Source organism: Etheostoma cragini, chromosome 24 (assembly GCF_013103735.1).
Source record: "Etheostoma cragini isolate CJK2018 chromosome 24, CSU_Ecrag_1.0, whole genome shotgun sequence".
NCBI classification, from domain to species: Eukaryota; Metazoa; Chordata; class Actinopteri; order Perciformes; family Percidae; genus Etheostoma; species Etheostoma cragini.
In genome coordinates, this window is record NC_048430.1 from 9,877,107 (window position 1) to 9,899,583 (window position 22,477).

Below are 22,477 nucleotides of genomic sequence, written 5' to 3' on the forward strand. Positions count from 1 at the left end.
ATCAGGAAAGGGGACTAAACATATTGGACCCCACCCATAACCTCAACAACCAGCACGATCTGTTTCCTTCGGGTAACAGATTTATTTTTATTTTTATATTCCTGAATTTATCTCTCGTTCACACTCCAGTCCAGTTGGTGGTGGTAATGCGCCTTTAAGTTGGTTTGCCAAGCGCCAATGAAAAAACAAGAACTAGAAGTAGGAAAAGAAGAAGGACATGCGGGCGATTTGTGTTTACTGCAAGTGCAGCCGTCACTGTTATAATACATCCATGAGCTGTTAGTATTCAGGGTCTCTTTTTCTCTTAACAGTTTATATTATGTCACTGCTCTAGGTGATATGACGCATTTTGTTTGAAGAAGCGTTCCTTTGACCGTCAGTCAGCTTCAGACAGAGACACTGACCCAGTAACAGCCAGAGATGTCTGGTTTCAGCGCTGAGCTAATTGACTACCTGGAGGGGAGGATAACATTTGAGGAGTTTGACAAGCGGAGAGATGAGCGGAAAGCCAAGGTAGTTAAATCAAAACTATGGATATTTTTTAGGGAGTTAGCTAAAGCGGCAAAACCCCACAGTTAGCTTAGCTAGCTAGCTAGCTAGCCAGCTGACGCATTGGTTAACATTCGTTTATCAGACTTTACCACAACACTATCACCATGCTAACTTTGTGTTTAGGAATTAGCATTGGACTGTTTTATAATATGCTAAATAGTCTGCTTTAAAATAAACATGGCTATTTAGGCAGTGGTGGAAGAAGAGTTAAGAAGTTATCTTAACTACATTCCATATAAAAGTGGTTCAAAGCTTAAAATCCTTGGGGACCTTATTGTAAAACCAGCCACACTACGTAACCCAGCTAACATTTTTTGGTTCCCAGAACGTTCTGGGAACGTTTGTTTTTGGTTGCGAGAACGTTCCCTGAAGGTTTGTTTTGGTTGTCGTTTGGTTGTCTGTTGGTTATTTAGAAGGTTTCCTTAACGTTCCGGGAACGTTCGTTTTTGTTTACAGCGAACATTCTCGGAACGTTTCCCTAACGTTCTCTAAAAGTTACAACCTTTAGAGAACTTTAGATGAACGTTTCGAGAACACTAATATGAATGACCATTTGCTTAATGAACGATAATACTAAAATAAATATTAAACATAGTAGGGTAAACGACTTTGCTGAACCCCTAGATGACCACATCTGGAGCAAAGTTTTTTTCAAATGCCAAAACAAATTCAGATAAGTCACATGTAACGCAACATAAACTAATTAACAAATTACATGGTATTCCTGAAATACATAGTAAATGTTATGGTTCCTTGTCTGAAACGTGTCGAAAATGCCATAAAGAAGTAGGCACTTATTTTCATTTAATGTAGTCATGATCTGTGATCGAAGTATTTTGGTCCTATGTTCAGACAGAGGTTGAGAAATTTTTATTCTTGGTGTAAACTCCAATCCGGTCAAAAGGCAAAACTACTCAATAAAATGCGTTATGCTGCTTGCCTGTTAATCCCGCATGCTGGGCTTGATGTGGATCCACCTACAAAATCAATTTGGTGTGATAAATTACTACCGGTTCTTCCTTATGAGAGGCTGACTAATGTACTGTAAGGAACCTTGCTTTATGATGATTTTGTAAGAGTGGTCCCCCGCCTCAGTTTGCCTTTTGGTAATAAATGGTCAACAATAAGCTGCATTGGACCTATAACTAATTATAATATGCTTATTAATCCTTATTTATTTGTTTATACAAATGCGTCTATGTGTGTCCTTATTTATTTGTTTATAAAAATGTGTGTCTTTGTTACTTTGTTATGATTGTTTTTATGTTTCTGTGTTTTGTAAATTATGTTCTCCTGGTATGATTTGTTTTTTACATTTATAATCAACAACAAAAAAAGAGTTTAAAAAAAGAAAGTAAAAGTCCTGCATTGATAATGTTAAATTAAAGTAACGATGGGCCAGTATGATAAGCAAAATTTACTAAAAGTATTAAAAGTAAAACTAATGAATGCAAATTGTAGACACTAGAAACATTTTTTACATGAAAAGTGACAAACCATCAAATAGTCTGAAATTTAGTGGAGAGAAGTAGTAAGTTGCATGAAAAAAATACCTAAAATTTGTACTAAGGAGATTACTTGTGTAAATGTAATTACGGGAGTTCCATGCCACCACTGTGTTAAGGTAAAAAAAAGTCGATACTTTGTTTTCTCTTTCAGGAGTCAGAGGTATCTGCTGAAGGTGTGGAGGATGATGCTCAGCCCTCTACCTCTGCACAAGTCCTGGGGAACATCGGTAAAACGGCTGTCTGCCTGACACTGGTGGGGTTGTTAAATGTGCATTGCTGCTAATCAGGATATATATTTGGTTTCAGAAGTTGTGGGACACTGAAGTCAGTTGATCTTTTTGACCTTTTAGTCTTGTTCTGAATGAGACCTAATACTTGATAATACTAATACTTACACATCAGATTCAAATCTAGATAGATTTTGTATTTGCGTCTTTACTAAAGAGAGCAATGTGTTTTTAACTAATTAAAAATTAGGATCAGATAGTCAGCATAGTAGAATTTACACCGAAATATTTGTAATTCGAAATTGAAATTCCATTGAAAGGGGACTATCTATAACCCAGTTTGGAAAATATTGAGTGATGAGGAGGACAGAGACAGATGAACTCACAGCACACACAAGCACTATTTGTTTTTACAAAGTAAATAGTTATATATTTAGCAGCCAATGTGCATTTTCTTTTTCAAAGAAGCTGTCTTCTCTCTCTGCCGTCTCTAATGTTAGCTCTCATCCAAGTGAGGGAGCTGTACTGTAATGTGTAGCAAATGTCAGAGTTGAGAAATGCAAATAAATCAGTGAATGCACAAGCATATAATGATAATGAATAAGCTCTTGTTTAACATCCATCCCTTAATCTTACAGTATAAAAAATTAACTCCGATGTATCAAATTATGTATTAATCTAACATATAACAAATTAACATTTCAAATCACTTTCAGGAGGAATACACAAACAAAAAACTTAAAAATAAAAAAAGGTTTTTAAAAAAGTGCAGTTTTTTTCTTTTTTTATAAGGGAATTATGAGCTTGAGCCTCATTCAAATCAATCTGGTTGTAACTGTGTTCAATTTGCAAATGACATTGTCTTGTATCGATCGCAGGTTCCTGAATTGACTTTAAAATATTGGCAAATATTGTATTGTTGGCCAAAGAATCAACATAATATCGTACAATTAAACTTGTGATTTACACCACTCGTTTTTTTTAGTGTTCTTTTCAAAGTGACTAATGCCTTATGTATGCATGAAATAATAAATAAAGTTCTTATGGCTGAGGCTGTGAGGGATGGGTAGGTTAAAGATACAGTCTAATTACAAAAATCTATCATTATTTATTACTGTTGATATACATCACTTGACACAATTGTCCACTTCTGTCAGAGGAGGGTGTCAGCCCTGGGGTCCAGCTGGCTTTTGCTTCCATGCTGGGAGAAAGGCCAGAACCACCATCATCCGAAGAGGAGGACAGCTTGAGCTATGTTGATGATGAAGATGATGAGGATTACAAGGTGGAGGAAGAGGAGGAGGGAAAGATGAAGGTGGAGAAGACAGAGACGATTCCGAGGCAAAGGGCTAAAAGAGGGAAAGGACGGAAAAACAGAAAGAAGAGTGAGTTGTCTGAGGAGGATGTGACAGTGGGGGATGTGTTCGCACTGGAGATGGAGCTGAACCGAGAAAACAAGAAGATGATGAAGGTGAGGGGGAGGAGAAGTGTGTATATATGTAATTTCCCAGCTTTTATTGTTTGTGAATTGTGGAAGAAAGGTTCTTTCAGGTGGCTGGTTCAGATGAGTTTTATTCACTACAAAGTGGAGAAAGAAGTTAACAAGAAGCTGTAGAATGCTCTAACCAGAATGAGTTTATGGCCAGGGTTTTATACACAGGCACAGGAAGCAACAGAATCAACAAGGTTGAGAAAACAGTCAACTCACGTCAAGTCTGGCTTAATGATGTCTGCTCCAACTAATCAAGGTGTGAATCTCACTCAGTGATCAAAGTAAAATGCTTCCTTTAGCACTAAGCAAGTAAAAAGGCAGATTACATTAGGATTGATTAGGTAAAATCGTTTAGGCTTTGGCACAATATACAGAGCAGTAGGTGTTTGATTAGTGAACAGGAAAGGGAATATTAGGATAAAATGAAACAAACAAAAGCGGTTTGGTATTTCTTTGTCTTCTACACTGTCCAGGAGCGCCGTCATCGCAGTAAGCTACCCCGAGCTCTGAGAGGCTTGATGGGAGAAGCAAACATCCGCTACGCCAGAGGGGAGAAAGACGACGCCATCTTGATGTGTATGGAGATCATAAGACAGGGTATGATACAACATGTGTTTGTATTTGCAGTTATCAACTTTTACATTTATCATTTATCTAAATCAGTCTTCTCTCCCTTTTATCCAGCTCCTCTGGCCTATGAGCCTTTCTCCACATTGGCTATGATCTACGAGGACGATGAAGACATGGACAAAGCGCTGCAGTTTGGTCTGATTGCCGCCCACCTGAACCCCTCAGACTGTGAGGAGTGGATCAGACTGGCAGAAATGTCTCTGGAGCAAGACAACATCCGACAGGCCATTGTCTGCTACTCAAAGGGTCAGTTTGACATTAAAAAGTCAAAATACAGTATATAAATACATTTTTGTCTTCTAGGGCTGTATGATTTATCATTTTCAACATTGTTTTTGACATTACTCTATAGTCTCATCATAGGACCTTTAATGTCAAGTAAGGCAAATTAACTCAAACACGTCATGCTACAACCTTTTTGCTGCTTGATACAGAAGGAAAACTCAGACGGTTTTCATGACTAATCCAGTGTTATGTATTAATTACCTACAATCTGGGTAGGCCGGCCACAAATTTATAGTGAACCGAAAATATTTGAACACTTCTCGGTCTGTGTGGTCTGCGCACTCTGCCTGGGGGAAACTTGCCCCTGAGATGGCTGTTCAGTGTGGTTCCCCTCATCTCCCCAGCGCTGGCTGGCCCTTGGTGGGTGCCTCTGCCAGTTCTAGGTTGGCTTGGACAGGCACGGGGTGAAGGTGACTCTTGGCAGACAGCACCCGCTGCCTAAAGCACCTGTGAGTTTTTTTGCAGCGTCATTACCCTTCATATGAGATAAGAACTTTATTACTATATTTAAAAAAAGGAAAAAAAGAGTTGATAAACTAAAAATTGCGCAGTCTGCCCTTGTCGTTGATGACCAGATAATGATAGAGTGAGCATGGACTTATTGATGGCAGTGTAGAAGTGCACAATTAGAAAGAATAATAAACACTGGTGAGTCATTTAACCTGCTCAAAATTATCCATTTAAAATTATGACACTTCTTTTTAATTTGCCAGGGAGTGCCATATTGACAAATGCTGGTTCATCCGGTTAGCACAAAATCAATCTTTTTATATTATATTTCACATTTTTATGATCAAATGTCAGTTATATATTTAAATTTAGTTCAGTTATATATTTTAGTTTAATCAAAACTTTGTGCAGGGCTCCTGTGTTAGCAGACAGCTCTGGCTCTGAATGCAGTATCATCAACTGTGGCAAACTGTTCTGGCAGTAATTGTTCTTGAGAGAGAATATATAAATACGCCCACAATAAACAACAGTAACGTTACCATTTTTCTTGCGCAAATATTTAGTAGCAATATCAGTGATAATTGCTTGTTTATGTGTTGCCAATCAAAGAGAACAGTTTACTTCTGTATCAAGCTACAGGCCTAATGTTACTCACTATTTGGAGAAATACAATGAAACATAAGCTGACACAGCAGGCAAAGGTGATCTCATTGATCAGTGTATAGGTGCTATACCATTGTAACAATGTCCACAAAAAGATATGACCATAATACGACCAGTCAGTCTGTTTAGGTAGTAGCGCATGTCGTGTATTATCACGGGGAGGATCAGGTCTAGAGGGATTCAGAGCATGCAAACTTGAAGAAGAGGCTGTTTGAAATATATTTAGTCAAAGCCTAGTAATTAAAGTTTACCTATTTTAAATGTCATTGTTTAAATGGGCTAACAAAATGTATTTTCATTTAACAATATAATCCAGTTTCACCAAACTCAGTGGTTGTACCGTTTAACGTTACAGCACTTTTCCCGGGAGATTTTACAGGCCCACCAAAGTTACATACTGCATAAACAGCCAATTGGGCGTGTAGTGGGTATGACAAAGGCACAATCCAAATTACCATCAAGATGATTCTGAAACTGTTATTTTAATAAAAGTTACATATGGCAATTTAAAATAATTGTAATTCCTCCCATTACATCATCAAGGCCCCAACTCAGCCCAGCGTGGTCGCACACCTATGCATTTTTGTAACTACTGCACATGCTGCGCTTTCAATTCAACACGGCCGGCTGGAAAGAGCAGGTTCGTCTGTACCACAGCACAGGATGGACCCCAGGGAGTCAAACAGCCTTAAATATGTGGTCAGAGAGAGGCACCACACTGGGAAAAGAAAAAACATTTTGCTGGAGATTGTGGAAAAACATGTGAGATCGTCAAACGGCTTCAGTTTTTCCTTAACCAGCATTGACAAGCCAAGGTGAAAACCTTTGTGAGAGCACACACAGAAGGCTCTCATTTTCCATCTCATCTGATCAATCCAACAGTAGTGAAAATGAATTACTGCATTTAACCCATCCTAAGTATAATGAGAAGTGGACGGCTGTACATTCCGCATCTGGGGAGTAACTTGGGGTTTAGTATCTTCCTCAGGGACACTTTGGGCGGCTGTGGCTCAGTTGTAGAGTGGTCGCCAGCCAATCGGAAGGTTTGTGGTTCGATCCCCGCCCCTGCAGTCATTGTCGAAGTGTCCTTGGGCAAGGCACTGAACCCCGAGTTGCCCCCGGTGCTGCGCATCGGAGTGTGAATGTGTGTGAATGTTTATCTGATGAGCAGGTGGCAACTTGTACGGCAGCCCCGGCCACAGTGTATGTATGTGTGTGAATGGTGAATGTTCCCTGTAGATGAAAAAGCGCTTTGAGCAGTTGTTAAGACTGGAAAAGCGCTATATAAATACAGCACATTTACATTGACATGCGGCCAGAGAAGACTGGGATAGAACTTACAATCTTGTGGTTGAGTGGCAACCAGAACATAGGTGGTACTTGGCCATCAGCTGTGGTCTCTGCAATGTATTCCACTGCTAATGTTTGGCCAAGACAGAGAAGATGTGGGCTGACGTGAGGGTACGCCATAGTCTGCCTTCGATGCCACTCATTCCTGGGTGTTCGGCTTGGTTTGCTTAAGAAGCTTCTCTTTCACCACCTTTTTAATCTGCTTTCTCTCACACGTTAGATTTATTTATCACTTTTTTACCGACCAAAACATCAACAATTAATTCAAGAAAATAATCTGCAGGTTATTCATTGATTAAAGTAATTGTTTGCAGCCCTGCTATTAATATACTTCATTCCTTCTTGCCCCCTGCCATCCAGCCATTAAGTATGACCCCACCAATGTGCGCTACGTGTGGGAGCGCTCCAGCCTTCACATGCGTCTGGGCGAGCACAAACAGTGCATGGATGGCTACCGCAAGATTTTATCATTGCTGCCGCTGGAGGATGGAGAGCACTTCATGCAGCTCTCTAAAGACATGGCCAAGTAAAGTACACACACCACACACACAGACAGCTAAACCAGATCCACACATTCATCCACAGTCTGGCCTAACACAGTATTTCATTGATGTCAAAACTATATGTTGTTGAAGTGTGTGTTTTTTTGTTTTTCTTGTTAAGGAGTTACTATGAAAGTAATGACTTGCCCTCAGCTCTGGGTGTAATAGATGAAGCTCTGGCACGACACCCGAGCCTGGTCAGCGATGACTTCATCAACATGGCAGCAGAGCTCTATATCGCCAATCGGCAGTACAACAAGGCCCTGCAGGTAACGCCTCTCTGTGTGTTTTTGTGCAGTTAGCAAAAACTTGCGTGTACCATTTAATGACACAGAAAATTAAGGTGTAATTTCTTTTGATAAATGTACATTAGGGCTGAACTGAATTTGCAACAATATTGCAACATGTTAAAACGCGATTAGAGGGTGACAATTTTTTCGGGACTCCTGCAGTCATGTGATTCCCCCGGGAGTCAATCTCACTGTTGGTAACGTGATAGAGACGGCTAGAGCATTGAAATTAATGGGAGCGGGTGGGAGAAGGATGGCGCCGTAAGATTTGCGAGGCGTTTTGTTTCCGGCGAGAAAAAATATTAATTTAATACATTTGAAACTACACATTGTCATTATTGAATTATAGAGACAATGGGAAGTTAAGGAGACAACAGATAGAAGGTAAGATACTAATCCAGTCTTTCTCCAGACTCCAATATGTTGTAATAAAAAAAAAATGCTAGAGGGGGTCAACAGAGTCTGATAACTTGTTTAGACAACAACAAGAAACTAAACTGGAGCAGGACAGGATCCAGTAGTCTTTCTCTCGGGATCTCGCAGGATAGGATTTTGGGGGGTGGGAGTCGCGTGATTGGGACATTGACGTTGATTCCTGTGTCACCCTTTAATGCACATACAGTGTCCAACATATTCTTTTTTCCTACTTGTCCCCTGGAAAAACCGAGAGAAACAAAAAGCACTGGCATAAAACTTTCTGAGTTGTAATTATTCATCCAAACAACAAACAAATAAGGCATGTTTTACGTACAAATATGATTTAGTTTAGTAGATTAACACCCAAATAATACTGTGTATAGTTATTATACAGTGATTTAGACATATGACGCATTCAGTATAGATAAACTTTGAATTAACAAGCAAACAGCCCTCTGTGCAGCAGCGGGGGTGGGACTTCAAGACCTTGAGTCTGAGCTAAGCAAATTGTCAACAGCAAGTTACATCCACTCAACTGTGCCAATTTCCTTGGAAATTATCACTTGTCCTGAGTGTATTTCACTGCGGTTCCTGATCTGCTGGATATACAACAGAAAATCTTCACTTCAACAAGTCAACAATACAGTAGGAGCGGATATACTACAGGAACAGGATCTGCCATTACAACTCAAAGCTGCAAGCAGCGTTGGAGGAGCCCTCGGACCTCTGCGCAAAACGGGGTTACAGGCGGATGCTGCTCCTTGCACCTGTGCATTTGCGCGACTGACAGAAACTGCAGCCAATCACCAATCACACATTTTTTTTTAAAGAACTATGCTGATTACCTCACACAAGACTCTACTTCAAACGGTTCAAAAGGGGTCAACTAGGTGGTACTGTGATTATGGGTCAGTATTTGCCTGTAGACTTTTATGAACCCTAAAAAATGTCGGGCAGATTGGACAACGTATACTCGAGTTACACCCACTTCCTGTTTTGATGGCAAAACGTACACAACGACCACCTCTCCATGGCCAGGCCCTACTATTGGTGCTCGGGCTCTAATTATGTATGTGGTTTGCCATAAGTTTGCCATGATAACTTTTAACACTAATGTAATTGCAAGCAAAATAAATCAGCTAATTAAATCCATCTACTTTATAACTGTCGGTTATGCACTGTACCTTAATAAGGTCTAGAACACACTATTATACACTCTATACTACTATAATTTACAAACAATTCCAGTAATTCCCCCAAGAGCAAGCATTTAGTGTTACAGTGGTGAGGGAAAACTTCCTATTTAGGGAGAAACCTTGGACAGACCCAGGCTCTTGGTAGGTGGTGCCTGACTGTGCCGGTTGGGGTATTTATAGTCACAAATAAAGATAATGGAACTTTGACTAGACATAGTAGTGGTAGTAGTTCATGGCGTAGCAGGGGGTTACAGGGTGTAGAGGGCGTAGTTGGACGTAGCAGGGCACTGTTGAGCATAGCAAGGTGTAGCAGGGCATAGCAGGGTCCACGGCTTCAGCTGCACCATTAAGGTGCCACCCTTATCCAAAGAAGACATTTGAGTGGAAAAAACAAAGGCTGGGGGGAATAAGCTACCTAAAGCTAAGTTAGTATTGCATGTCTGGGTCTTTTTGATGCACACAAAGGGAAAGAGAGAGAAGAGATGGTCTCCATGTGTCAAAGGAAGTCCCCTGGCGGTCTAAAACTATAACAGCATAATTAAGAGCTGGTGCAAGGCAAACCTGAGCCAGTTAGATGACTCTTACGACTATGAAGAGAAGCAGATAAGAGTGGAGGATAAGAGTGGAGGGGGGGGGGGATGCACCAATCCGACTTTTTCAGTCCCTAAATCAATACCTGGGGCCCATTCCTTTATGTGTAAGGGACATTAGGCTTGACTTCAGTATTACTTTCCAACTTTATGAGACAAAATGTAACATAAATTCATAGATATGTTGCGGCAACTCAAAACCTGTCCTGCTGGATAATCTTCAGAACAGATGAATTCTCCAACTAGCTGACATGTTTGTTTTTAGCTCCCTCGGCTATGTTGTGTACCGGTGTCTGGCGTGCTGCTGACGCCTAATGTCCCAAGTGTATGTGTGCTCGGACATCATGGAATTGAAAAGATGGGCCTCCTATTTTCACTAAAGCATGATCCAGCTGTTTGAGTCAGTACTGGCTCAATATCTGTATTGGATCGGTGCATCCCTACTGATGAGCCTCACAGGTGAATTGAACCCTCATATACTTTTTGTTTTTTCCTAGGTGTTGGTCCAGTTTGCAGGCATAGTTTTGGTCACAGATAAATCCAACTCAGAGTTTGCAGTACCAAGACAAGAAGAGAAAGTGGCAGAGAAGACTACTGCAGAACAAGATAAGAAAAATGAAGAGGGCAAGTCAAAGACTCCAGAGGAAATAGCTGCAGAAGAGAACAGTGAGTATCTCTTTGGAATAACGGAATTCAGTATGCAAATGTTTCCTGTTTCTTTGACCTTACGGTTACCTTTTCTCCATATCACATCCATACAGGGTTAGTAGTGTTAAGCTATGTGTGTGTGTGTGTGTGTGTGTTGTGTGTGTGTGTGTGTGTGTGAGAGAATTCTGACCTGGTTACTTTTATTCAACAAGTTTTTTTTCTTGATTAGAAATAACAGATGTGTCTCCCAGAATATAAGACAATGTACAAGAGGCATCATTGTGTAAAAAATTACTCCTCTTTTATGTATATTTGAACAAAAAGTGGCATGTCCAAATATTTTCTTACCTGTCTCAATAATCAATAGAAAAGCCTTTTATTGGCTATTACAACAATCAAACGCTTGCTATAATTGCTATTTTTTTGCATGGCTCCACTGGTAATTTTGCCCATTCATCCATAGCAATGAGCTCCAACTCTTTCAGGTTGGAGGGTCTCCTTGCCATCACCCTGCTCTTTAGCTCCCTCCACAGCTTCTCAATGGGATTTAAGTCAGGGCTCTGGCTGGGCCACTGGAAAACGTAAATGTTTTTGTCTGCTAACCATTTCTTCATTTGCCAAATGAAGGCTACAGTACATCATTGTGGACAAACAATTCATGTTGCCACCAGCAGAGCCCAGATTTATCAGGATGGCCTTGGTGGTTATCCTTGGATTCTTTTTTTACCTCTCTCCCTATCCACCTGGCCAGCACAGGTGTCACTTTTGGCTTCCAACCATGTCCTCTGAGATTTTTCATAGTGTGGAACGTCTTGTATTTTTTATTAATACTTCGCACTGTAAACATAGAAATGTCAAAACATTTAGATATGGTCTTATAGCCCTTTCCTGACTTGTGAGCAGCCACAATGCGCAGCAGCAGGTCCTTTGTCTTAGCCGTGACTGTCCACAAACCAACAGCAGAGAGCTTCTGTTTTTCACCCGTTGAGTTTATTAAAACAGCTGTTCCAAATGGATCAGTGTAATTAGGATGCTTGGACTATTTGGTATAGATCTTTGGATTTTCCTGTAGAATGTGACAGTTTGCAAAGTTTGACTCCAAAATAAAAAAGCTCCTTGTGTCAGCAGAGTGCTATTTGAATATGCATGCTCAGTATGGTACAGTGGCCTGACGATGAAAATTAAAAATAAGATGCAGGTTATGCAAAACAATATGATCCGCTTCCTACTATCTAAACCTTCCAGGTATCATGTTGGAATAAATTAGTTTAATAGGGTTGAGTTCCTTCCTGTAATGTTAGGGTTGAACAACCTAAACTCAATCTTATGTACAAAATGGTGTAGCCCCTAAGTGTTTGGGATATCAGATTCTGATGGTGCACAATCAACATGCCCATGAGAATAGGGCCAGTGTCCCTTCATGTAAGGTGCCATCTATGGATAGTGAAGCAAGAAAATCCTTTTTTTATAAGGAAATATTTAATGGAATAGTTTTCCACTTAACGTGGCAGATAAGGGATTTTAAACATAAAGTTACTTAAAACTTTATGTTTAAAATCCCTTATCTGCCACGTTAAGTGGAAAACTATTCCATTAAATATTTCCTTAAAAAAAAAGGATTTTCTTGCTAACTTGTTGAATAAAATAAATAATTAGAAGAAAATAGACTCTAGACAGGGAACTGGGTATTTGCTTTATTTAGAAGGGCTTTTTGTGTTTGCCTGTGTTATGTCCTGTTGTCTCCCACCATATTGGAAAAAACTGTTTGCTTTTACGTGTTATCCCTTGGATCCATGAATAAACCAAACCAAACCCAATGTCTGTATGTGTGTGTTTGCAGGTGGAATTAAGGATGTACAGGTACCAGACAGTGTCCCAGTGGACCTGAAGGCCAAGCTAATTGTCTGCCTCATACACCTGCATGTCTACATGCCCCTGGAGGTAAACAGAACTTGCATGATTTTCCAAATTAAACAAATACAGCATTGATGCAATGTAACTTACGCTAAACAATATAGAATGATAATCAGTTTTAACTTTTTGGATTACTAAAAATGGCTATAAACATCTGTCTCCATCTCTGTACCCACCCCCTCACAGGGACTAGTGTCATCGCTGATGGAGCAGAGTCCAGAGGAGATTGGTGACTTGTACCTGGATGTAGGTGAAGCCTACTTGGAGAAGGGCGAGTACATGTCTGCTCTGACTCTGCTATCTGCCCTCGTCATATCCGAGAAGTACAACCTAGCTGTTGTCTGGCTCCGACATGCAGGTGCGACCAACAGATATCAAAAGTTTAATTTATTTAAATCTATCTATAAATCAGGGTATCTCTGTGTACCCCCACACATGTGCAATACAGCACCAACACATGCTCATTACAGCAGCGGGAGTGGGAAGTTAAACGTTGCTACAAGGCTCATTGATTGTGGTTCACTGGCTACCTGTGTCATGCAAAAAACTGATCACCTGCCTAAAACTGATTGCCATCTATTCCAAACACAAGTTAGAAGAACGCCCTGGCTTGTGGCCTATGCAGCACGTTGTTTTGTTGCCGGCGGCACTTCCTGCAGCGATTGGTTTGTCTATTTGAACAAATGTCAAGTAAGGATCTCACAATTTTTATGTAAAATTCAAATCGAGTGAAATTAAGTCACAATTTTGAATATCAAAAATTGAATTGTCAATACGGCCCGCCCCCATGTCCTGTCCGGTCGGCTTGTAAAGCGAAAAAAACACGTGTTGAAGTGCTGCAAGCAGTCAACCTCCTGTGATTTAGCTAAAGACAGTTAAAAGTGTGTGAATGTGTGATAGTATTTTGGATTTCCAGTGAATTATGTCGACAAAAAGCCACAGTTTGAAAGCTCTGCTATGTCCGTTTACTATATTCTGTGTGTTTACCATTGCACGTTAGCCTAGCAGCTAGCGGATATTCCTTCTGCTTTTAGCTTTATCCCAATAACACTGCATGGTTTAATTTCAAAGTTGGGGGCTTCAAACACCAAACTCCGCGTGATGTGAAGCGTCTGTCCTCAGGATTGTCGTAAACTTTCTTTTTACTTTTATTGACAAATTGTCAAGTTTCCAATTGACGGAAGAGGTTACATTATGTTGTTTATAAATGTTTTAAATTTGACAATGTACTGTGGTACATTGCAAACAAACATTAGAGATTATATTACATAGAAGTCTAGTCTAAAAATGGCATCGCAACCTGTGCTTTAAAACAACAAACAAAAAATTGAGAATTGAATTCTGACCTTAGAATCAAAAATGTAATCGAATCGAGGATTAGGAGAATTTTGACACCCCCTGTTCAGTGAACACTTTGATGCAAACTTGTTTAATGTGCGATGTGTAACTTCACTTGTGTCACTTGCTCAGAGAAGCTTGCTCAGTTAGTTACGTTAGTAGTAGCATGCTGCTGGTGGTCTTGCTGTGGGATTAACTGTACTAATAAAACTGTTGAAACATGGCAGGCATGCTGCTATAAAAGCTCTCTGAATGTCATTTATCTGGTGGATCTTGATGCTTTCTCAGCAAAGTGCAAAATTGCATCACGTGACCAAATCGCTGGATTTCCAGTACAGTAAAAATGGACCTACATAACTAAGTTCATTCACTGCTGGCTACAATTTGGCATCAAACACAACAAAGGCTGTCACTTGAATGGGCTCATGAGCTAACGTTAGTAATCAAACAATCATAGATAGCTAAAATGTTTTTGAAATGATTTCCATCTTTTGCTGTTGTTTGTAATGAGAAAAGTTTATTATTTTATGGATTTCACAACACAGAAACTAAACAGCTGAATTAGCACAACTTTCATGCATTTCTTTCACATCTACAGGAGTCAGATTTAATGTGTTCACTCAAAAGGAATCACACATGAGTAGGCACTCATGTGTAATGACAGTTTGAACATGTTACGCGGGGCGGCTTTGGCTCAGTGGTAGAGTGGTTGCCTGCCAATCGGAAGGTTGATCGTTCGATCCCCGCCCCTGCGGTCATTGTCGAAGTGTCCTTGGGCAAGGCACTGAACCCCGAGTTGCCCCCGGTGCTGCGCATCGGAGTGTGAATGTGTGTGAATGTTTATCTGATGAGCAGGTGGCACCTTGTACGGCAGCCCCGGCCACAGTGTTTGAATGTGTGTGAATGGTGAATGTTTCCTGTAGATGTAAAAGCGCTTTGAGCAGTTGTTAAGACTGGAAAAACGCTATATAAATACAGCACATTTACATTTACATTTAAGAGGCTATAAATACATTAAAATTTGGCCTGTTTAAGCCTGTTGGGTGATAACTTAGTATTGGCAGCACTAATTGTTTTAATTTTTCTCGCTACTGACAGCAGTCCAAATTCACTTACAAAAGAGCTAAGAGCTTCTCTCAGACTCGATCGACATCTGTAGCACAGGTGCAACTTCTTTCGGGGCCGCTAATCTCCCAGGAGTTCACCCCCAGATTGTTATGGGGTGTCGCGGCTGTGTCTGACCGTTGTGTGTTGCCGGTGACGTTTCTTCATTGGTCAAACCCATCCTCAGCAGGCCCTCCATTGCCTCCTTAGCATTGTTGTATATTGGGGGTCCTTCATCATAGAAGACTCAGAGTTTTGCGGATGCCAGTGTCTGGAACCAGAGTCCCTTGATTTTAGTACCTCTAGGCAAGGAAGATTGCGATCATAGATCACAGGGGAGCTTGTGATTGGGTTTTGTTCCTAGTGATCAATGGCACAGTTGCATTTTTAGGTCAATGTCTGAGAGCGATGGTTCAGACATGATAAAATTCTCCAGAAATTCTGGGGCAATCTCCAGCTCACCTAGTAAGAGCGTGCGTCCAACGTAGGCTCAGTCCTTTGCAGCTGCCCAGGTTCTAGTCCGGCCTGTGGCACTTTGCTGCGTATCCCCGTGTGAACACTCAAATCTGGCCCAGATCAGATTTTTTCAAATTACATTCTGGCCAATTCCATAGGTGGTCCTAAATCAGACCCAGGTCTAATTTATTAATCTGCTGCAGTGTGAACAACCAAGGTGGTTTTGATACGTTTTACATCAATAACCCTCGCTCCACCACGTAGCGGTCTTTTCATGCAAATCAGTTGTCCGGTCACACAGACCTCTGTAGTGAAACAGTTCACACTAGAATCTGATATAGGTTACATTTTAAAAGGTAATGTGAAAAGTCAAACAAATAATCGGATCTGAGCAAAAATCTGTATTAAGCTTCAAGGCTTGCGGTACGAACGTGGTGACCTGCTACGTCCTGCTGTGGTCGGCTATGCTCGGCTGTGCTGTGCCATGAACTACTACAACTACTTTTTATAGTAATTGTTCCATTATCATTATTGTGACTGTTATTGCCACTGTTCATCACACCCCCAACCAGCACCGCCAGACACCGCCCACCAAGAGCCTGGGTCTGGCCGAGGTTTCTTCCTAAAAGGGAGTTTTTCCTCGCCACTGTTGCACTAATGCTTGCTCTTGGGGGAATTACCAGAATTCTTAGGTTTTTGTATATTAGCGTGGGGTCTAGACCTACTCTATCTGTCAAGTGTTTCAAGATAACTCATGTTATGATTTGATATTATAGAAAAAATAGAATTTAATTGAACGTGGCCAAATAAAGGGAAAAGCCCCCAAAAATCTTTAAAAATTAAATCTCCAGAAATTCACGCGCGTTGTCCCCCTCCTTCCCCTTGGTAATTCCAAAAATGCGGGGATTGTTTCTACAAGAACAGGACACTTTACAGATAATTTACAAAGACACAAGGAAAAAAAGGCGCAAGAAAAAAAAACTTTGTTTTAGGTGGAAACCTTGGACAAAACTAGGCTCTTAGTGGGCAGCCATCTTAGGACACAGATATAGAGAAATATGGTTAATAATAATTATAGAAGTTGGTATGATGAACAGTGGCAATTATAGTTACAATAAAGATAATAGAAGTCAATCTTACAAGGGTTGGTAGATGAATCCAACAACTATAAAGAAAAGCAAAAAAAAGGAAGGATGCTGTGTCTGAAGAAATACACCTCTACATTTACTAAACCCTTTTGGTAAAGGAGAAGTGTATTTCCAGAATCAAAAAGGCATCAAAAAGGTTCTCCACTGTGTGAAATGTTGCTGCAAAGGTGCAAGACAGGATTTATAGTGACTCCTCAATTTAATTAGAGGAAATGAAAACACTGTTGTGTACACACTTTCACCTCTTCTACCATGCAGAGTGTCTAAAGGCGCTGGGCCACATGGAGGCAGCAGCAGAGAGCTACACTAAGGTGGTGGAGATGGCTCCCCAACACCTGGAGGCTCGACTCTCCCTGGCCACCCTGCAGCAGCACCTGGGCCGGCCGGAGTGTGCTCTTAAGGCCCTGGAGTCCATGTACGACAGCGACACACTGGCACAGGACTCATCAGCCGCGCAAAAGGCGAGAGCGTGTGTGTTTTTGTATGGGTTAATAAGAGTCAAGCATCTTCAGGTATCTTGTTCTTAAGAGGCTTTAGATTTTATTTTATTTATTTATTAGACATTATTTCCACTGGTCATGGAATTCCTGGAATATTGATTGATGAAAAAATGATTTACAATACTACATTCACAACCTTTTTTCACTCAATCATACGTAGACATACTTATGGAAGCCCCTTTTCGGCAAGAAAGAAATCTGTAAAAAGATGAAAACTTGGCCATGCTAAAAATAATAAGATTAATGGTAAACTCAATTTGGGTTCACCATTAGTCTTATTATTCTTAGCAATAAGTTATTATTATTATTATTATTATTAAAAATAGCAAGCCCAAATTTTATTTTTGCAAATCTAATATACTATACTATAATAATTTTTACGTATCAGTTTTTTTTGCCTAAACCTTTTTTGAACATGATATTTCAGAATTTCTAAAAAATTAGACTCAAAGGTCCCCTTTGACTCAATAATAAAGTGATTGTGCTGGTCAAAGGTCAAGCTCACTGTGACCTCATGTCTGTCCCATCTTTCTAAACGTGATATCCTGGAAAGCATTTAATTTCCCCATGTGGGATTATTAAAGTATGTCTTTTTCTTCTATAAACGCCTTATTAAATTTGGCACAAACGCCCACTATGACTCAAGGATGAACTGATTTGATTTTGGTGGTCGTAGGTCAAGGTCCTTGTGACCTCACTAAACACATTTTTGTCCATAAAACCACATCATGAAAACCACTCAAGAATGCATAGGCTAATTATGAAATTTTATACCCAAAAGTTCACAGGTCAACTTTATTGTGACATCATGTTCTGCAAAAAGATTTTCTGCCTTCATTCAACACCATGACTAGATTTTCTAGAGTTTCTAGATTCTGTTTTTATTTTTTATCATGCATACCTTTACAGTCATGTTTTGAACAATTAAAACCTGAGTGTATGGATTGTAAAAGAGGGCCTGGATAATTTGTTTGTATGTGTGTACTAATATCTCTCTATATACTTTGGTTTTAGGAATTAAAGCTTCTGCTGCATCGCTCTACACTGCTAAAGACTCAGGGACAAACGCATGACTACCTGGATGCTATGATCACCATGATCTCCATGCTACTTAAGGTAACACACCCACATGCACTGAGAATGATTTATCCAGGAAGATTTTTTTTTTTAAATTTTTTTAATTTTAAAGACAGTCAATTTTTTTATACAACAAATTTGAAACTTTCTACTAAATACAATGCTACTAAATACTGTCACTGGATTATATGAGATCATATACTGTACGTTGGGTCTTTAGTAAAACACTTGAGAGGTCATTTCTGTTTTATCCGGTGTCCTAGGTGGCCATGCAGCGAGCTAAGGTGTGTGTGCGTTCTGTAACCGTGTCAGGTGAGAACCATCTGAGACTGGGGAAAGCCAAGGACACACTGCCAGAGATTGCTGACCATGAAGCTGCCTATCTGGACAACACTGGTGTGTGTGTGGGTGTTGGTGTGGGGGTGTGGGTGGTAAAATTGTTGCTTTTTTTTGTCCTTTGCCAATCACACCTATGTTGATTCATATTGCTTTGCTGTATTTGGCTCGCTATGAGCCGTAGCTAACAAACAAACATAACTGACAGTTGTGCTAGCTAGTAGCTGACTAGCAATGCCCATACTACATAAATTAAGTTTCAAAAACATCTTGACATATGTTGTTCTATTATGTTTTATTGGCTATGGGGCCAAGACGTTTTTGCCCCACAGCTTATTATTGAAAGCGCGTTGAACATGCAGAGTGTTTTCATCTGCTCACTTGATTAATAATTGCTGACTGGACGGCTCCATGCTCAACACATAAACAATGCTAGAAGTAGTAGACTACGGAGTACTAGGTAGATCGCCCATAGGAAGATGTTTGGAATGTAATGGACACTACCTTGTTATATGTAATGAAACTAGCAACAATTCAAGTCAATATTATTTATAGTATAAAATAACAAGAGTTATCTCAAGACACTTAACAGATAGAGTAGGTCAGACCCAGGCTCTTGGTAGAGAGATAGTCTGACGATGCCTCTTGGGGGTGCGAAGAACAGTGGCAATAATAGTCACAATAGAAATAGTAGTTGTAGTAGTTTATGGTGTAGCTGGGCACTGCAGGGCATCATAGGGTGTAGCAGGACGTAGCAGGGCACTGCAGAGCATAGAAGGGTGTAAACAGGGCATAGCAGGGCACGGAGCAGGACCATAGCAACAGCTGGAACCACATTTAAGGTGCCACCCTAATCCAAGGAAAACTGTTAGGTGACAGAAAGAATAAGGGCTCCGGGGAATGAGCTCCCCAGAGCTAGGTTAGTAACAAGAATTTCTGGGACAATGATGGAAAGAGAGAGCAGCTCAGTGTGTCAAAGAAGGAAGTCCTCCAGCAGTCTAAAACTAACAGCATAATTAAGGGCTGGTGCAAGGCAGACCTGAGCCAGTTCTATGAAGGTTGTAGTTGAGTCTGACAACTATGAAGAGAAGCAGAGAAGAGAAATGATTTCCTTTCATTTGTTTAAAATTCAACAAGCAATTTGTAGTATTTGAGCGGGAACTAAAAGCAAAGAAATGCTGAACAAAATTAAACAATATTATCACATATTTTCCTCATATCGTGCAGGCCTAATTAAAATTCATACTGATGCTATGGCATAATCTCATCCCTGTGCCCAGGTAAAACCAACGTTCTGTCAAAAGAAGACTGGTGGCAGCTGTTGGTGAGCTGTGTGCTGACACTATGTGAGGTGCGGCGCTATGAGGAGGCCGAGCTCCTAGTAGAGTCCGCAATGGAGTTCTTCTCCTTCTACGACAACAAGCCCAAGAGGAAGGAGATGGAGTTCTTCGGCCTGTCCGCCACCATCCTTGACCACAACTACTACAAGGCCTACAATTACATTAGGTTGACTTATGCATAGTCTCGTTTTGCCAGACCTTCCTCCACATTGCTGCGGATTAGGGTCTGGCTAATTCACACAGCATTCTGGGATGGGAGAAAATCGTGCTGTGGTTTTCTTGGCATTTCTTAAACCAATCCCAATTGTCATGGGGGCGCTAAGCACCGGGAAAAGCCAGGTTGCAGCTGCAAAATTGCCTCTGGATAGAACTTGTTTTGGTGGAATGTGAAGTTCCAAGTTGTTTTAGTTGTGAGAAACAGAAAACTTAGATTGGACAGATAGTCAAGCTAGCTGTCTGGATTTACCCTGCAGAGATCTGAGAAGCAGTTAACCATAGTACTCAGAAATCGACTAGAGTTTAAAATTCCAACCCAAACGAAAGTAAAGGTAACGGACATCCGGCTGAAAAGAGGGAACTCCGACAGAATTTCCGACAGCAACGAAACGATCCTAAAGTGGAACGTCGTGGATTTAGACTAACTCATATGCAGCTCAGTTAGGCAGTGAATCAATTGTTCCTTTGTATTGCTGCTTTTTATGTCAGTTGTAGAAAAGTAAGATGTGAATTATCTTCTTTCGGTATTTCTCTTTCAACAGATTGATGCTGATGGAAAATGTGGATCTGCCTCAGCTTTGGAATATATTTAACCAGGTCTGCTTATGTCCCTGTGTACAAAAATCTTTTTTTTATAAAGTGATAAAGAAAACACCCTCCTATCACGCAATATACCACATTAAATCTGTAAAGACCAAATATCTGTGACATGAATACCAAATAGTGTTTAACGCTATTCCTGTGTCTGTTGTTGTAGACGTATACAAATGAGATGTTCTTTTCTTTCCCTCAGCTGACAATAACCTCCCAACACCAGCGTCACCATCGGTTCTGTCTACGCCTGCTGTTAAAACATCCGGATAACCACGCATTGTGCGTCCTGTGTGGACACAACGCCATGGTGTCAGGGAGCTTCAAACATGCTCTGGGTAACAAACATACTTGTTCTGCATGTTTTAGTGAATTAAGTACAAAATGGTTTGAAAACACCCAATTCATCATTTTTGTAGGTTTGCTCATTGTCGTCTCTGATAAACCTCCTTGATATGACATGTTTTTCTGAATTTCAGGCACATTACAATGCCAAAAAGGTTTTTACCATGAGTGATTGATTTCTGAATGAAGTAACTAATTCACCTTTGTGCAGCAGGCTCCCATTAGTTCCTACCTAATTTTCACTAGTAAATTCGACATTAAGAAATATTTCTCTATAATATTCCATTAGTATTCGAATTAACACATGTTGTGTCTTTAGGCCAGTATGTTCAGGCCTTCCAGACTCACCCAAATGAGCCACTCCACAGCCTCTGTGTGGGTCTCACCTTCTTCCACATGGCATCTCAGAAGTATGTTGCCAAACGACATACACTGGTGCTGCAGGTACAGTGTTTGTTTGTCACAGTCCCTTTTAGATTTACAGTTACATACCCTATTCTTTTCTTCTTAAATATAAGTGTGTGTTTTCAGGGTTTCTCATTTCTTTGGAGGTATGTGGAGCTCCGTGGAGAGTGTCAAGAGAGCATGTACAACCTGGGCAGAGCGCTGCACCAGATGGGCCTCACACATTTGGCCATACATTACTACCAGAAGGCACTTACACTACCTGCTCAGAAACTGGAGGTGTGTATACATACAGTACAATATCAGCTAACCATTTAGACTATGTTTGGGTGCTCGGGCTACTCTATCGTAGTGACTCAATTTAGAAAGTCTCCCTCACTTGTATTCAGGACATTGATGAATGGATCTACAACCAGAATTGTTTTTTTCACCAGTTATGGTCCACAGACAATTTTCTAGTAGACATCAATATTGCAGCCTTGTAAGATTGTTTCCTCTTTCTGTTGCTCGCTCTCTTTTTATCCTTTCACCACTGGTCCTCCCTTCAGGGTATCCCGGATGATCAGGTGGATCTGAGGAGGGAGATTGCCTTCAACATCTCTCTCATATACCAGGCCAGCGGAAACATGGAGATGGCCCGCCAGCTCATCAATTCACACTGCATTGTTTAAAAAGGCACACAAATGTTTTTGATTTAGAGAACCCCTGCAAGTACTGTACCTTGTAAAAAAAAATATGGAGGACAAAAAATGATGAATTAATAAACACATAAAAAATTTTTATGTTAGATATGTTAGAATAGATGTATATATTAATAAATACGGAAATAATAGTATTTTTGTTCAAACATTTCCAGTCAAAGTCTCA

The 22,477-nt window shown here is 40.4% G+C and overlaps 1 protein-coding gene and 1 long non-coding RNA gene across 3 annotated transcripts; both read left to right on the plus strand.

Annotated features, from left to right (window-relative positions):
• Window positions 1-211: 211 nt before the first annotated feature.
• On the plus strand, window positions 212-22,453 carry gtf3c3 (general transcription factor IIIC, polypeptide 3). Of its 2 annotated transcripts, none has more exons than XM_034864205.1 (19): window positions 212-513; window positions 2,212-2,287; window positions 3,445-3,758; window positions 4,253-4,376; window positions 4,464-4,655; window positions 7,518-7,683; window positions 7,821-7,968; window positions 10,690-10,858; window positions 12,681-12,781; window positions 12,941-13,112; window positions 17,059-17,261; window positions 18,315-18,416; window positions 18,641-18,773; window positions 19,994-20,219; window positions 20,812-20,866; window positions 21,063-21,198; window positions 21,525-21,649; window positions 21,737-21,889; window positions 22,159-22,453. In XM_034864205.1, the coding sequence occupies exons 1-19, from the start codon at window positions 421-423 to the stop codon at window positions 22,279-22,281; spliced, it is 2,811 nt and encodes a 936-aa protein (XP_034720096.1). In that variant the 5' UTR covers window positions 212-420; the 3' UTR covers window positions 22,282-22,453. The 2 variants fall into 2 exon arrangements, with proteins under 2 accessions (XP_034720096.1, XP_034720097.1); XM_034864206.1 differs by having other exon boundaries at window positions 218-278.
• LOC117939188 lies at window positions 6,421-6,568 on the plus strand. The gene is made up of 2 exons (XR_004655542.1): window positions 6,421-6,451; window positions 6,494-6,568. It is a non-coding gene; the product is annotated as an uncharacterized LOC117939188 (long non-coding RNA).
• Window positions 22,454-22,477: the final 24 nt, after the last annotated feature.

Excerpts from the sequence above, each read along its gene's own strand:
- gtf3c3 (XM_034864205.1), top strand. The coding sequence starts at position 421 with ATGTCTGGTTTCAGCGCTGAGCTAATTGACTACCTGGAGGGGAGGATA. Across the intron at positions 2,288-3,444 it reads ACAAGTCCTGGGGAACATCG|AGGAGGGTGTCAGCCCTGGG; the intron begins GTAAAACGGCTG and ends CACTTCTGTCAG. Across the intron at positions 12,782-12,940 it reads ATGTCTACATGCCCCTGGAG|GGACTAGTGTCATCGCTGAT; the intron begins GTAAACAGAACT and ends ACCCCCTCACAG.